A 17,035-nucleotide genomic window follows, 5' to 3' on the forward strand; every position below is an offset into this window, starting at 1 on the left:
AAATTGAATAAAGTAAATAGGAAGAATGAAAAAAATTATTAAATGCTCACACAAATGCATGTACATTTTAACATAGTTTATCTGTAGATCCAGAATGCAAGGAAAAAATTAACAACTTCTAAAACTGTACTAGATAAAAAAAAAGAGAAACAATCAAAATAAAAACTTTAGTCAGCCGGGCAAGGGTAGCTCACGCCTGTAATCCTAGCTATTAAGGAGGCTGAGATCTGAGGATCATGGTTCAAAGCCAACCCGGGCAGGAAAGTCCATGAGACTTTTTTTTTTTATTTTGGGTCCGGTCGTTGGGCCTGAACTCTGGGCCTGGGCGCTGTCCCTCAGCTCTTCAGCTCAAGGCTAGTGTGCTCTACCACTTGAGCCACAGCGCCACTTCCAGCTTTTTTCATTTTGCTTATGTGGTGCTGAGGAATCGAACCCAGGGCCTCAGGCATGCAAGGCAAGCGCTCTACCACTGAGCCATCTTCCCAGCCCATCCATGAGACTCTTATCTCCAATAAACCTAAAAACTGGAAGTAGTGCTGTGGCTCAATTGGTAGAGTGCTCGCCTTGAGCTGAAGAGCACAGGGACAGTGCCCAGGCTTAGAGTTCAAGCCCAACGACAAAAAAAAAAAAAATTATATATATGTGTATATATACATAAAGTGAAGTAAAGCCAGGCTCAAAGAAACATAGGTCCCATGGTTTCCCTTATTTGCAATCACTAGTATATGTCTGGGACTAGCAGAAAAGGTCAGATAAGATGATGTTAAGCAAAATGAGCCCCAAGATAAGGACAAGTGGTTTTTTTTTTCTTGCTATTGTTTCTAACATATTTATAAGTACCATGTGATTTTTTTGATGCTTTATATGTCCCTCCCCCACGGTATAACCCCTGTTGGTATAATTTGGGGAGAGGAAGAGAAAAAACAAATTGTTAAATAGGGATATAGAGTGACCCATTACAACAATAAGATGTACAAGACACTATTTTGAAAAAAAAATTACAATTTAGGCAGGGGTTGGGGAGGGTAGTTGTGGAGATGGGAGGGAAGGGATGGTAGGGGAAAAACAAAGGAGGAAGCAAAAATGCTTGATAAGAACTGTACTCATTACCTTGCTCATGTAATTGTAACCCCTCTTAACGGTATTTTCACAATAAAAAAAAACAACTTTGGTCTTTAACAGTTGAATACAAACATGGATTATGAAGGGGATTCTGATCATGATTTAAAATTAATATAATAAACAATATTGCTCAAACATTTTTCAAAATTAAAAATGCTTATAATTTCTCTAAACAATTCCTTTGAGTTCTGCATTTATAATACACTGTTATTAACCTATTTCTTGTGACCAATTGTGCAGGCAGATACCTACTTGGAAAGGGAAAAGAAAGCTGGTTGTTGTTGTTGTTTTTGTTTTTTTTTAAAGAAAGTTGTTTTAAGTCAAGAAACTGTGACAAATATGTGCTAACTTTCAAGTGAATAAAGGAAAACTTCCCAGACAGTTGAGTACCACAACAATCACAAACGAAAGTACATATTATAGTTTATACTAATATAACAGTGATAAAACAATCACAAACTAAAGTACATATTATAGTTTATACTAATGTGACAATGATTAGTACATAACCTTACAAATTATCAAGTAAGACAATGTTAACCCTTACTAAGGTAAGGATAATATTTATGTAATAAAACAAATCTAGTATCTCTCTGTTGGTTTTGAATGGGAGTTTTTTGAATAGTAAAGTTATTTAAAAAATTAATATATGGCTCCTCGGGCTGTGATCTGAGATCAAAGCCAGCCTGGCCAGCAAAGTTTTTAAGACTCACTCCCATTAACCACCAACAGCCAGAGAGTAGTGCTGTGGCCCAAGTGGTGCAACACTAGCATTGGGAAAAAAAACCTCAAGGACAGCACCCAGGCCCTGAGTTCAAACCCCAGAACGACCCCTACAAACAATAACATTTTAACAATAACGTTTAAAGATTTGCAACTAATAAAGAATGGCTCTGCTCTTGGACCAGGGCCAATGTATTTTATTCCTTTTTTGATCCAAGAATATTTACTTATAGTAGAAATCAACTAAAACATTCAAAATCCTTTGGAAAGGACATAAAGTTCTTTTAATTTTCCTTGGGGGAAAAAAGTATAGGTGTAAAGGAGAGGAAATAAAGAAAGGATGCTATCATCTGTTTTCAGTAAGAGGCATGCTTTGCCTTTCTCAATATTCTTTGAAAAATGCTATCCTCCTATTTATCCCTCAGGGAATGATTAAACATTACTTTTAGCCACTTCATTCAAAGCTAAAGAAAAAATTAAGACACAGACATTCATAAAAGTTTATGAAAGAACAACATATAAGAAAAGATCTTGAGCTGGGAAGGTGGCTCAGTGGTAGAGCGCTTGCCTTGCATGCCTGAGGCCCTGGGTTCAATTCCTCAGCACCCCATAAGCAAAAAGAAAAAAGCCGGAAGTGGCACTGTGGCTCAAGTGGTAGAGTGCTAGCCTTGAGCTGAAGAGCTGAGGGACAGCGCCCAGGCCCACAGTTCAGGCCCCACGACTGGACCCAAAAAAAAAAAAAAGAAAGAAAAGAAAAGATCTTGAAGCTTTCTGGATTTTCTAAAGTGAGAATACAATTAGAAGTCCTTAATTAAAATGAAGAGGGATATCCAGGATTCAGAGCAATGATATTGCCATACAATCCCAAATAAGCTTGATTTGTTTGAATACAAGTGCTCATGTTAATATTTTAAGATAAATTTTCTGATAGAAATTAATGAGGAATATTTTGTTGATAATGAAATGATTTTGGTTCCAATCTTTCCCATGTTCTCCTACTCTATCATTCCTTGTCGTAGTCCTGATATCCTTATCTAGAGTTCATGCATTTTCCTTCTATGTTAATGAAACCACAACACATTGACTGTAGAATCTTACTAGTTTTCCACTTGTTTTGTGTGAGCTCCTACATTAATCCAAACAATAAGGGCCTTTAAAGCATTCATAAATAACCTGCTGCTGCTGGCACCTAAAAACCAAGTGCAGCAATGTTAAGCAACAACAAATTTCATAGTTCAAGAGGCACAGTTAAGGGAAAAGGTTGCTCAGAAAATCACTCTTATTTAGCACAAAGATCCTTAAAAATTGCATGAAATCAGTCAAGTAACTATAGAAACCAATTTCTTCAGCTCCATATCACACATCTCACACCTCAATTGTCTTTATTATCATCTGCTGTCAGATACTTAATCAGAAATGTGAACAGGCTTGATGATTTATTCAGGAAGGGAAAGAATCTGTAGGTCAAGTGAAAAAATTTACACACACACACACACACACACACACACACACACATCTCCAACCTTAGGTACTTTCATTTCATTCTGTTCTCAGCAGCTCTGGGGGCAACTCCAGTGAGATCCAATATTAAGGCTCAATTAAAATAAGCTCCAATTAGTGGAGCTTTTTTCTCTGGGGCTAGAAAAGTCAGGAAATGGATATTGGGAAATGTAAAAAGTCAGCTACTGAGAGGAGGCTGCAGACATAAATGAACTTATTTGTTGATTTCTACAGTTGCTATGCAGAGGCCTCTGGGAGTAAAAGCTTAACCAGTCTAAGCTATAAACTAAAACCCCTGCAGCTAAACATGAACTGTGTGAAACAAGGGCTCCATTCCAGAACAGAAAACTGCTGGGCCCAGAAAATTAAAAGCCAGAGGCGTTTTCCATTTAAAACTAAATCCCAGTACCGCCTCCCAGCCAAAGAATTATAAGCAGTATCAGATTTACAAAACGAACAATTACCCTGGAAAAATGTAGCCTATTGTACAGTCCCAGATGCTAAATCTCAAAAGTTTCTTTCTTTCTTTTTTTAATCCCACATTATATTCCTCCAAGTACACTGCTGCAGTTTACAAAGAGCCATTTCTAGACAGGCCTAAGCCTTGAAAATAAATTTAAAAGAGAGTACATAACTCATTGACCTCATTTGAAGTACTGCCCTTGCCTTCAGCAGTTCCTGTCCTTCCCCAAGGCTTCAGCAAATGGTATGCAACAGCAAAATAAACCCTGACCTAATTGCCAGGAGAGAGCTGCCAACCTTCCTTCAACAAAAAGACCAACACGGTAACTTGAAAGTCCTACCTCTTTGGCTTTCTGCTTTAATCTCAGCTGTTCTGGATCTTCTTTATTGGAACGACTCTGTGAAAGGAAAAGAAAATTTTAATAGAAATTACAAGCATCTAAACACCACAGTTGCTATTAAATATTTAATAAATGACAATTTCTCTTGTGATTGAAAATCCTAGCTCCAGGGTCAATGCCTCAACCCAGTCTAGCTGCACTTCTGCCCTCACTCCCCATCCCCCTCATCATCTGGGCTAGCTGTGCAGTTCTAGCCTGGAGGAAGTTCAGACTGAAAATGATGCTAACAATGTCAGTCAGATCCAGTTGAGGCAAGATGTGTTCTTGTTGCAACACTGAAAACTAAAAATGGATGATAGGGGGAAGAAAAAGGAAAAAGCTGTTGGCTCAAATGAATAGAAACAATCAACAATGGCTCATCATTAGGTGAAGCCACATCATTAGGTACAGCCATTTCAGAAAAATACACAATATTTCAAGGACTATTAAAACTATGAACCTGTCTAACCTTGAATCAAATCTCGTAAGTAGGAAAGACAGATTAGTATTTTTGTTAGAATGTCTTATTTTTGGGTACTCTACAACCTTTGCTAGTATGCTATGCACAAATAAATGTTCAGATATGTCTACTGAGTGAGTGTCTCTATTTTGTTTGTTACTTGAGTGCCTTAATTTTGGGTCTTCTACAGGCCTTACTAGAATACTATGAATAAATAATTGTTAATAATTGTCATTTTTCACATTACAAGACTGTTTATAAAAAGGCAGCTATAGTCTATGTAGAATGTAATAATGGAACAAAGGATGAAAAAGTTCATTTTTGTTACCATAAACAGCTGTCCATTGAAAAATATGCTAAAGGTAGGTGTATCTTCTTTGTCATCCTAACACAATTTGTTAGGATGTTTGTTCTATAAAATCAGTCTTAGCTATTTAAGCTAAAGATCGCTAATAAAGCCCAGCATGTTTTTTGAGACAAGGATCTAAGGACCTAAGTTAAATACATCAATGATAACAGGATAGAAAGATCCCTGAGATTACAGGATTGGAATTAGAGGTATCTATATTTTATAATATGCACTTGTATATATTTATTCAAAGATTCGTGTATACATATTACACAAACACATACCACATAAATCATTTGTCATTTGTTAGATTTCACCATTGATAGGCCTACATGTAATGATAGCATACTATGTGCTCTAATATTGGTGCCTAGCCATCTTCAACTAAAAAGCCACAGACTTCCTTGGAGAAATGCCTGATTTGAGGACCAGTACAAGAAGACAAAAATCTGGACCTGGAATATCTTGTGTCTGAAAGTAAGGATATGCTTAAAGTGATAAGAGACATGACAAAGGACTAAAGTGCCAGCTTGGAAAAGTTTCCCACTTAAGATGCCATTCAAGCATCAAAATAAATAATAAAAGTTAGAATAACAAAAAATAATAATAGAAATCTGTGATCCCAGAATGATACGCATAAAGGAGAAAAGAGAGCTCTTTCATGTAATAGAGAGTTAATGGAAAAATAAAGAATCAGAGTTCTTGATTATAGCCATTCTAACTGGGGTGAGGTGGTATCTCAATGTTGTTTTGATTTGCTTTGTTTTATGGCTAGAGAGGGTGAGCATGTCTTCATGTGTCTATTGGCCATCCTTCTTTCCTCTTCAGAGAAGTTTCTCTTTAAGTCTTTAGCCCACTTACTTATTGAGCAGTTGTTTCTTTGAAGATTTCTTGTTGGGGGATTTAGTTTTTTAAGTTCCAGGTATATTTTAGATATGAGACCTTGTCTGTTGTATGGCTAGTGAAGATCTTCTCCCAATCCATGGGACTTCAATTGATCTTGCAAGCTATATCCTTTGCCATGCAGAAGTTCTGCAATTTCATGCTATCCCATTTGTCCAACCTAATAACAACAGATGCTGGAGGGGATGCAGACAGAAGGGAACCTTACTGCATTGTTGGTATGATTGTAAACATTGTTGGTGGGAGCAGTATGGAGGTTCCTCAAAAGACTCCACATAGAGCTCCCCTATGACCCAGCAATCCAACTTTGGGGCATTTACCCAAATTATCACAAACAAGACACCCAGCACGACTATGTTTATTGCAGCATTATTTACCATAGCTAAGATATGGAACCAACCCAAATGCCCCTCAGTAGATGAATGGATCAAGAAAATGTGGTATATATACACAATGGAATTCTATGCCTCCATCAGAAAGAATGACATTGTCCCATTTGTTAGGAAATAGAAAGACTTGGAAAAAATTGTATTAAGTGAAGTAAGCCAGGTCCAAAGAAACATAGATCCCATGGTTTCCCTTATTTGCAATAACTAGTATATGTCTGAGTCAAGCAGAAAAGGTCAGAGAAGTTGATGTTAGGGGAATGAACCCCAAGGTAAGTATTCAAATGTTTTTTTATTTTTTCCTTTCATGCAATTGTTTCTAACATATTTATAAGATGATTTCTATGTTGCTTTGTATGTCCCTCCCCCACAGTACAACCCATGCTTTCACTGTATTTAATGTTGGTATAATTTGTGGAGGGGAAGGGAAAAAAAAAAACAAATTGTTTAACTAGGGATACAGGTGGACTCATTGCAACAATGAGATGTACAAGTCGTTATGTGGAAAAACGAACTTAACAACTTTGGTGGGAGGTGGGGGGAGGATCATGTGGGGGTGGGGAAGAGTATGGGAAGGGATGGGAAGGGGAAACAAAGAGGAGGCAACAATGCTTGATAAGAAATGTAATTGTAGCCGGGCACTGGTGGCTCACGCCTGTAATCCTAGCTACTCAGGAGGCTGAGATCTGAGGATAGAGGTTCAAAGCCAGCCCGGGCAGGAGAGACCATGAGACTGCTATCTCGAATAAACCACCAGAAAACCGGAAGTGGCGCTGTAGCTCAAGTGGTAGAGCGCTCGCCTTGAGCTGAAGAGCTGAGGGATAGCGCCCAGGCCCAGAGTTCAAGCCCCACGACCGACAAAAAAAAAAGAAATGTAATCGTTATCTTGCCCATGTAATTGTAACTCCTCACTATTCTCACAATTAAAAAAAAAAAAAAAGAATCGGCATCTGGCAACCATAATAGAAGGATCTGATTTAGGCAGATGCTATGGTTAATATATAGGAGTTTGAAGAACAATGAGCTATTGACACATCTTAGAATTTATTTTAAAAAAAACTACAAAATTACAAAGTAGCCTATTTAAAATAGGGAAAAGTGGTTGGCACCTACATAACCCAACAAAAAAGCTGGGCATTTGATAGATTAGCTTAGAAGAATACAGTATCATTTCTGTGCATTTTGCTAAGGAATGGAAATACCACATGAATCTAGGTGGAGGGTATCCCTACAGGGGGCAAGCCCTGTGTTTTTGAAAACTGCCAAGGGGATGATCAAGAAACTGAGTCTGACCAAAGGAATGGAAAAAGAAAGGATCACTAAATGGAAAACATTTTGGAATGAAAACTTGGGACATGAAACATGATTAGAAAAAAACAATTGAAATGGTAGAATTAGAAAAGGACCTATATAATCGATGGTAGTGTTATACTGCTGGAATCCTGACTTGATAAGTTACACAGAATGCCCTTATTTTTACAAATACATATAGAATGTTCAGGAGTGATGGGAAGCGACTTTTAAAGTTTCAGAAAAATGAAACTAGTGCCAATAGTTATACATTCTGTGAATATACTAAAATCCTCTGAAACAAGGAAAGGAGAGAAGGCATATAACCATATTAACAAACTAATGAAAGAGGTGTGTGTGTCTGTGTCTGTGTGTCTGTGTGTCTAGAAAGAGTGATTAAGAATCCAAAGATGGAACAAATGTAAAATGTTGAAAAGGGGAATCTAGGAGGAAACGACTGAAAACATATAGCTCTTTTAACTTTTCTGTAAGAATGAAATATTTCTAAATAAATTAGTTTTAAAAAAATTACTTGGCATGTACTTAGGAACAAGTACTCTAAGAGGGGAGGCTTCTAAAACACTACAAATTAAAAAAATAGTGCTAAAAAAAAACCAACTAAGACTCTAGTGCTCAGCTTTTTAAAACTGCTCAAGGTCCACAAGTTTAAAGAAGTATGGAAGTACAAAATGTAAACAGTAGTGGAATTAAGCTGTTACTTCATCTGCATTCCAGTTGTAGGAAACAGTAAGGGAGAAAGAAATAGTAAAGCACCCATTTATTCTCTCTTTAATACTCTAATCCATCTCCATCTAGCTTATATATTGTTCCATATAATGAAAACTATTTCTAAAATTTAACTCGTAATCTTCCTATTTACCTTCTAAATCTTCCCACCCTATATTAATTTGGCAATATAAAATCATATCCTTGAAAGATTCTAAGCATTTTATAAAACACTTTACCTTGCAGGAAGGGGGGAGATGGGCATGATGCCAGGCATGTGGGAAATGAGAGGAGACAAAAGATTATGTCTCATTAAACTAAATTAACTGAAAGCCACTGTACCACACCATCCTGGCTTTGAGACATTCTATTAGTAATTTCATTTTAAGAAATCCTCAAGAGAAATCTAAAGGCTTAATAAAACCAAGACAGTCAACCAATGATAAAGCCAATTCTGACTTCATTGCCAGGCTGTGTTCACTCATAAATCACAAAGGCCCTTACCTTGGCTGCCTTAAGTAACATTTCTCTTTCTTCCAAATCCTTTCTCTGCTTCTCCAATTGATCCAGCTTTTCAAGAAATTTGAGCTGTGACCTGGTATCACTAGACAGGATGTAATTTTCACTTGCCTAGGGGGGAAAAAAAGACAGTTTTAAAATGGCCCTGGGCCACACATTCTAATTAGGTATTGTTATAAATCAGCTAAAGATAGTAATTCCAATATATATTAGGAACTAAATTTTCAGAAAGTGGTACTTTTGCTTTTGTAAACAAAAAGAAAAACAAACAAAACTCAGGAACTTCAATAGTCCTAAATTTGAGATTAAGGATGTTTAGTCATTTACATTTCAAAGAGATTGCCTAATAAACCTCATTTGGGGAGGTGGAAAGGAATGAAGCCAAGTAGATTCTAAAAACCAAAGAATCCCAGAAAGTATGCTATTTGCCTATAAGTTGAAATCTTTGAATTAAATAATTGTCTATCTCAATACACTTTAATGAAAAAAAAGCGAGAAACAATCACCTAACTGAAAAGTGTATCAAAAACAAAAGACAGCACTCTAGTTACCATGGTTTGACTAGTCTAACCTTGAAAAGTTAATATAACTATATAAAAATAGAACTTAAGACAAGTTGGCAAACATTAAAGTCATGAAAACCTAGCTTGAGAATTCCCTTGTATGGAATGAATTTAGACAAAAACTATGATTAAATAAATTGAGGTAGATAATTAACAAGTGTGAGTCTCAACAGAGAAGTGTAATTCTTCGTCTTAGGTGTTCTATAAAATGATAAAATCTAACCCGAGGGCCAGTGGCTCATGCTTGTAATCCTAGCTACTCAGGAGGCTGAGATCTGAGGATCGAAGTTCAAAGCCAGCCTGGGCAGGAAAGTCCATGAGACTCTTATTTCCAATAAACCACCAGAAAACCGGAAGTGGCATTGTGGCTCAAGTGGCAGAGCGCTAGCCTTAAGCTGAAGAACTGAGGGACAGCACCCAGGCCCAGAGTTCAAGCCCCATGACTGACCAAAAAGCAAAAAGATAAAATCTTCTAGGCATTAGTGTCTTACACCTGTAATCCTAATTACTTGCAAGGCTAAGTAAAATCACAGTTCAAAGCCAGCTGGAACAGGAAAGTCCACAAGAGGCTTATCTCCAATTAACCAGGGAGAAGCAGGAAGTAAAGACTCAAGTCTCAAAGAGGGCTGCTAGCCTTGGAAAAAGCTCAGGGACGACATCCAAGTCCTGACTTCAAGCCCTAAGACCAGAACAACAAGAAAATCAGGTAAATTTTAAACCATTCCCCTTATTTTTATGTAAGTGTAAAAAATGCTTTCTAATCTAAATAATTACCTAATTTTCTACACCCATGAACACCTATTTCTCTTTTAGAATGCATATACCTGAGTGTGTGGTTTGCTGGTAGGGGGACAAAGGGGAAGGGTCTTCACAGTCATTATGTTAGACATCTGCCATCTACGTATGTGGTGGCCGTAGAGCTGAACCACAGAACATTCAGTTCGGCAGGCATTGCAAGCTGGAAGTTAGGGTCAGCATCACTTCCATCTTCGCTTTATCCCATGCTTACTTACAGCTGATTCAATTAACTGAGATTGAGAGACTGCATATGCCCAAGATTCTTTTTAAATTAAATTTTTATTGTTGGTATTTAACTAGATAAAAGAGTATTACATAGTTTAAGGAACAAGGGTGTATTAATGCTACTTACTTTACTTCATGTTTAATACAAAAAGAATTCCCAAATTATTTCTAAAGTTAAATAATACAAGATAAAATATGGGATACATTAAAGGCCAATCATAGAAGTTGAACATAGTAACAGTGGCTTCTTAAATACTTACCATTTTTATGTTTAAACACATTGGAGACAGTTTACTGACATAATTCAATTTATAAGAAACAATAAACATAACGAGGGCATCGACTTTAACATTTTAACCCTATCGTATTCTCATGGTTTCCTCTTCCCCAATTTATATAAAACTGCCTTTGTCATAATCCCTGTTTCTTTTCTCTTCAGATACTTTAGAAGAATGAGTACCGTTCTTATTCCTACTGAGTCCCTAATCATCTTTAAACTACAGTTAACTTGGTCTTACCATGTTCTTGACTCTCTGAGGGCCAAACAGAAAATAATTTTACAATGTTAGGCAAAATATCAAATGAAAATACAACAACCCACTGTATTAATGCTACTTATTTTACTTCATGTTTAATAAAAAAGAATTCATTAAAACCCAAATTTAAAAACAGAGCAATTGAAAAAGATAGGGATAAAGAAGAAGAATAGAAAGGGGGAATATGATAGAAGTATATTATATGGGTGTATGGAAATATCAGTTATAAAAAAGGAAGAAAATGAAATGATGCAGACCCAAATGATAACACCAACAAGGAGGTTCCATTTAAAGAAACCACTACACAGGCAACAATGAAGCTTCTCTATGGTCACAGACATACAGAAGACTACAATATCACCAGTGGGATAATACCCAGTAGAAACATTAAAATCTCTGTACCACAGGCAACTTTAACTTCTTTATTTAAATCTCAGTTTATGGCCTATGGTTAATTAGGGAATTATTCCTACCCAGGTGGAAGATTATCAAAATAAGTGTATGAGTAGAAAGGAATAGTAAGCATTCACTGTTAACAGTCGCTTGCTTTTTATAAAATTCACAGCGAATTACCTTTTCTCTCTAAAATAAAGTATAATAATCCTTGCTGTTTTTATAAATGCAAACTCTGACAGGGCTATTAGCTAAATTAAAGAATGAATGTGGGCTCGAGAAATCAGAATAGTCAATGTATAAGAGATGGTTAAGGAGATGTTAGCTCTAAGCAATAATTGAGGTCTTCCAGGTGGGATATGTACAATCCATTAGACTTAGGGGCACTAAATCCTTGGAATATAAGCTACTGATGCACAACAGAAGAATTTAAGTTAAAGGTTTCTTGACAAGAGAGCCTTTAAGAACATTGAGTAAAAATTTCTTGGGAAAGTTCTCTTCCATACTTGTACACAGTATACTTTGTACAGAAACTTTCCACTATAAATGACATGCATTTCTGAAACAACAGTATGATTAAGGCAGAAGTGAAGAGAATCCAGGGGTGAAAATTTTAGGCTTTTTCTAAAAGTTAGAGTAAAAAACTCAAGCGACTATAATTTTCCCTAAAGACAGAGACAAGCTAAAATGAAATCAAACTAGACAGTTAGATGCTTAGGATGTTAACTATAATTTCCATGGCAACTATTACAAAAATATCTAGAAAATATATAGGAAAGGAAAAAGATCAAAATGGTACAAGACAAAAAAATTAAACACAAAGAAGGCAATAACAGAAGAAATGAGGGGCTAAAACAAGCTGCAAGAAATACCAAAAAACAACAACAACAACAACAACAACAACGAAGTGTGAAATAGTAAATCTTATCAGTAATTATTTTCAATGTAAATGGATTCAACTTCCAAATTGAAAAGTAGAGACTGGCGGAATGGATAAAAAACATGATCTGAGGGTCTGGGAAGGTGGCTCAGTGGTAGAGCGCTTGCCTTGCATGCATGAAGCCCTGGGTTTGATTCCTCAGCACCACATAAGCAAAACAAAAAACAAAAAAAAAAAAACCATGATCTGACTATACACTACCTAGAAGACTCTTACTTTAGATAAAAAAAAAAATAAAAACAGATTGAAAGTCAAAGAAACAAAATCAGATAATTCTTATAAATAATAATTAGAAGAAAGGCATTGGTGTTCATGCTAACGTAAGAGAAGATAGGCATGGTGATTCATGCCTGTAATACTAGTTATTAAGGAGGCTGAGGCAGAAGGATCACTTGAATTAAGAAGTATGTGATCATCATAATGCAGCAAGAGCCTGTTTCTTAATTTAAAAGAGAGAAGGAGCAGTCTTGATCCCCAGACAGCCAGTGGTGATACTGAGAGATGGTGGAACCTTTACAAGCTTGTTCCTAGTAGAAGGGAAGCTAGGATGTTAGAGGGAATACAACTGAAAGAGTTATTAAAACCTCAGCCCCTGTTCTCTTCTGCTTCCTAGTTGTCATGAAATGAGCAGCTTTGCTCATGTTCTCCTGCTACCACATACTGCCTCACCACAGGCCCCAAAATAATAAGGACAACAGCTCATGGATTGCAATCTCCAAAACTGTGAGCAAAATAAACCTTTCTTCTTTTTAGGTTGATGGCTTCAGGCATTTGTTATAACAACTAACAAAAAACAAAGGACTCAAAGACATGAAGTAAACATTGACAGAATTTTTTAAAATTTATTTATTTCCTGGGAGGTATGTAGATTATACCTATCACCTCATGCATAGTAAGCACCTCTCTACCAATGGGCTAAAATAGCTGAAAACTTTAGTACTCTGCTTTCAATAAAAAAGAGTATCTAGATAGTTGATCAAAGAAGAAATATGTGACCTAACACTACAAACTAATACCTAGATCTAACAGATATATATCACCACAATACCCAACAAAAGCATAGTATATATTCTGCTCAATTGCATGTGGAAATTTCTTCAGAACATACCATATCTGTTAGGTTATAAAACAAGTCTTGATGAACTTCAAATCACACAAATTATCAGAGATTCTCTGACCACAATGGAGTAAAACTAGAAAATCAACAACAAAAAGAAAACTGGAAAAGTCACAAATATGCAGCAATTAAACATATGCTTAGTCAATGTGTCAAAGGAATTTAAAAAATTAGAGAAATGAAAATAAAAAGACAACATAACAAAAATGTATGAAGTCAAATGCAGAGGGAAATATATAGCAAGTAAATGCCTCTACTAGAAAAGAACATTCTCAAAGCAATCTAATTTATGAAAAAGAAATAAACGAAACCCACAGCTACAAGAATGAAGTAAATAATATAGGCAAGAGTAGAAATAAATGAAATTGAGAATAAAAAAGAGGCAAAATAAACCCGAAAGTTTCTTCTTTGACAAGATAAACAAAATTGACAAATGATCAGCTTAAACTACAAAGAAAAAAAAAAGGAACCTGTTAGAATCAGAAATGGAAGTAAGATCACTACTACTGACCCTGCTTAAATAAAGGACTGTAAGGATATATTTTAAATAGTTCTGAACCAACAAATTAGATAACCTAGAAGAAATGGATTACTGGAATCATACAAAAAAGAAATCCTGAAATTTTGTTTTCCCATAGCTTTTTCTTCTGCTGATAGAACATTTATGACATGAACATTTATGTCTACAAAATTCTCACAAAAATTTATGTTATCAAGAACTTCAGCAACTACATATAGTTCCTCTAAAGTTCTGTATGAAGCAGAAAAGAAAATACATATACTCTAGGACTCCACAGAACTTACCAGTGGTATAGCAGCTGATCTTTTTAAATCTATGTCCAAGGAGCCTTGGCAATGACCATCCTCAAAAACTCAAATTGTCATGAGATAATTTATATATAACCATGTTTGAAATCTGGCTACCAAAATTTCTTGATAAAGAAGGAAAGGATTCTTACGTCTTTCTATCCCGTGTTGATTTTTTCTTTAATCCTAATCACCCAATATACTTGTTTTCCTCCTAAACTAAAATTCACATATATCAAATGCTTCCACCTTGCTAGTTCACACCACTAGGCTATTCCTGCATTCAGTTTTTTAAGAAAAACAGCCAGTCACAGTAAAAGTGACACCTTCATTTTTACTCAATGCAATTCTTAATTAACCAAAAGGCACAGGCCTCCTAGCAGAGCACAGATCACTGAAGAGAACACAATGTTCTATCCTAACATATATCGTCTTCCCCAATTAAAACATTATAGAAGAAGAAGCCTCAAGCAGAACAGATACACATTCCAATCTCCATTGACGCAGAAGCTTTCGACACCACAGTAAGTTGTTTTATTTTGTCATGTGATAATATTAAACAGGCCTTTCTACTGAGCTGAAATGTTAAATTTCAAGCATTCCTTTAAAAATATATTCAGAACATGAATCAATGCCCCACCCCAATCTACCTTTATTTGTCCCTCCTCATTTTGAGGAGAGACAAGAGTTTGCACTTTAATGATTTCCTTTACCTTATAAGTAGTCATTCGATGCTGAGCAATTGTAGTCAATTTTTCTAGAAGGCCTCGTAATCTCTCCTGTGTTGCATGGGAGATCAAATTCACAGCATCAGAATTAAATTCTGTAATGTCATGCTTTTTACCTGTGGAAGCAGAGAAAATCCATTACATGTTTTAGTAGTGGCTGATAATTGAAATAATTAGCACAGCAGGTATTCTGTTCCCCCTGGAAGTCATACCCATTACGAATAAAGGTTTGGAGATTATGATTTTCCTGGTAAAGTCACAACTTCAAAGATCTTAGACATTACATTAATAAAATCTAGCCTGAAGCCTCAGAAAATATAGACATTGTTTCACTTAGCCTCTAGAATTATGCTCCTTGCAAGGTCATTTATAGGACAAAGTTAATAAGAACACAAATCAAGTTTAGTGTTCAGGGGGGAAAAATGGTAAATGTAGAAATTAGTGCTACATTCTGTTAATTTTAGTAATTAAAAAATAGAAAATTACATTTCACCTAGTTTGACACTGTTAACAGTTTGTGACATTTATTTCAATGAATTTAGACTGTGAGTTTGTTGATTCCCTATCTATAATACATATCTATAATCTTTTTTGTCCGTTACCAACTGTGCTTATATTTTGTGTAACTCATTTTTTTGGGGTTGGGGTCTGATCATGGGGCCTGAACTCTGGGCCTGGGCACTGTCCCTCAGCTCTTCAGCTGTAGATTAGTGCTCTACCACTAATCTTCTGGCTTTTTTCTTTTTGCTTATAGGGTGCTGAGGAATCGAACCCAGGGGCTTATGCATGCAAGGCAAGCACTCTACCACTGAGCCACCTTCCCAGCCCCTAACTCATTTTTTTTATAACTTGGCCTAAAAATGAACTTAAAAGTTGGATTGGTTCAAAGCCTCATGCTTTTACAACCATCCATTTCAATAACTTCTCTTTTTGCTGAATAACATTTTTTCATCCCTCTACTAAGAACAGTGGACAAGTTGGATCAGATAGCCAAAGGCAGAAGCTCATTAAAGCTCAACCATACCAGAATTAACAAAGGTATTCTCAGGGACAGTAGAACTACCAGAATCAACAGATATCGAAATCTAAAGATATAGACTGTATCTTTAAAACTGCTGTGACTATTTTTAAATATATGTGTGTACACATATGTATATGCACACAGCAATTTAAGAATATTATGGTTTCGTTTTGCATGCTGATTCATATGAAACATTATATTGCCAGAAGATGAACTCAAACTCTAGCAAAATCATGCTTGATTTTATCAACAACTCTTAATTTTTTTCACATTACCACACAATAAATACTAAACTTTAAAGGTTGTAGTAAACCTCAAAGGAAGATGCAAAATCAAACTTCCCCTAAGCAAAGCCTTCAAAACTGAATTTATCTTCAATTTCAAACTGAAGCATACGCATACACACACATGTACACACACACATGTACACACACACACACACACACACTGTAAAGTATAATTCACTTTATTGAAATCTTTAGTCTAAACAAACAATGGAACCTCCAAAGTAAGGGAGATAAAATTTAAAGACAACCCAAAATTAAAATGACAACTAAATGGAAGTGGCGCTGTAGCTCAAGCAGTAGAGCACTCGCCTTGAGCTGCAGAACGCAGAGACAGCCCCCAAGCCCAGAGTTCAAGCCCCATGACCGACCAAAAAAAAAAAAAAATTACAACTAAACAAGGCACAGTGACATGCTATCTATGCTTAAAGAAAATGAGCATTCAAAAGTATTTAGTGCTTGCAGAAAGAGAATGTCTCAAAATAATTTCCTATTTATAAAACAAAGATACCCATACATCTGTGCAAAGTCATAGGTTCAATCCCTAGCCCTACAAATAACAAATCCATATATTGAATATTAAAGAGTTAGGAGAATAGCTCAACTGGTAGAGTGCTTGCCTAGCAAGTGCAAAGCCGTAAGTTCAAACCCTAAAGCCCCCAAATAAAAATATTACAAATGAAAGCTAAGACTAATAAATAGTTCTAGAGCTTACAGAAAAAGGTCTTTAAATATCTTCAGTAGGTTGGCAAGAAAACATGCCTTCAAATTCCAAAATTAAACTCTTTTTTTTTTTTTTTTTT

General features: G+C 35.9%; 1 protein-coding gene across 1 annotated transcript in view; it reads right to left on the minus strand.

The window, feature by feature from the left end:
* Taf4b (TAF4b RNA polymerase II, TATA box binding protein (TBP)-associated factor, 105kDa) overlaps window positions 1–17,035 on the minus strand; it is a 110,817-nt gene that overhangs the window by 26,833 nt on the left and 66,949 nt on the right. Inside the window, 3 exon segments of the mRNA XM_013014811.1 lie at window positions 4,149–4,205; window positions 8,806–8,931; window positions 14,913–15,043. Of these exon segments, the coding sequence (XP_012870265.1) occupies window positions 4,149–4,205; window positions 8,806–8,931; window positions 14,913–15,043 (314 nt within the window).

The sequence above is a fragment of the Dipodomys ordii genome, unplaced genomic scaffold, assembly GCF_000151885.1.
Source record: "Dipodomys ordii isolate 6190 unplaced genomic scaffold, Dord_2.0 Scaffold25, whole genome shotgun sequence".
In the NCBI taxonomy this organism is placed as follows: domain Eukaryota; kingdom Metazoa; phylum Chordata; class Mammalia; order Rodentia; family Heteromyidae; genus Dipodomys; species Dipodomys ordii.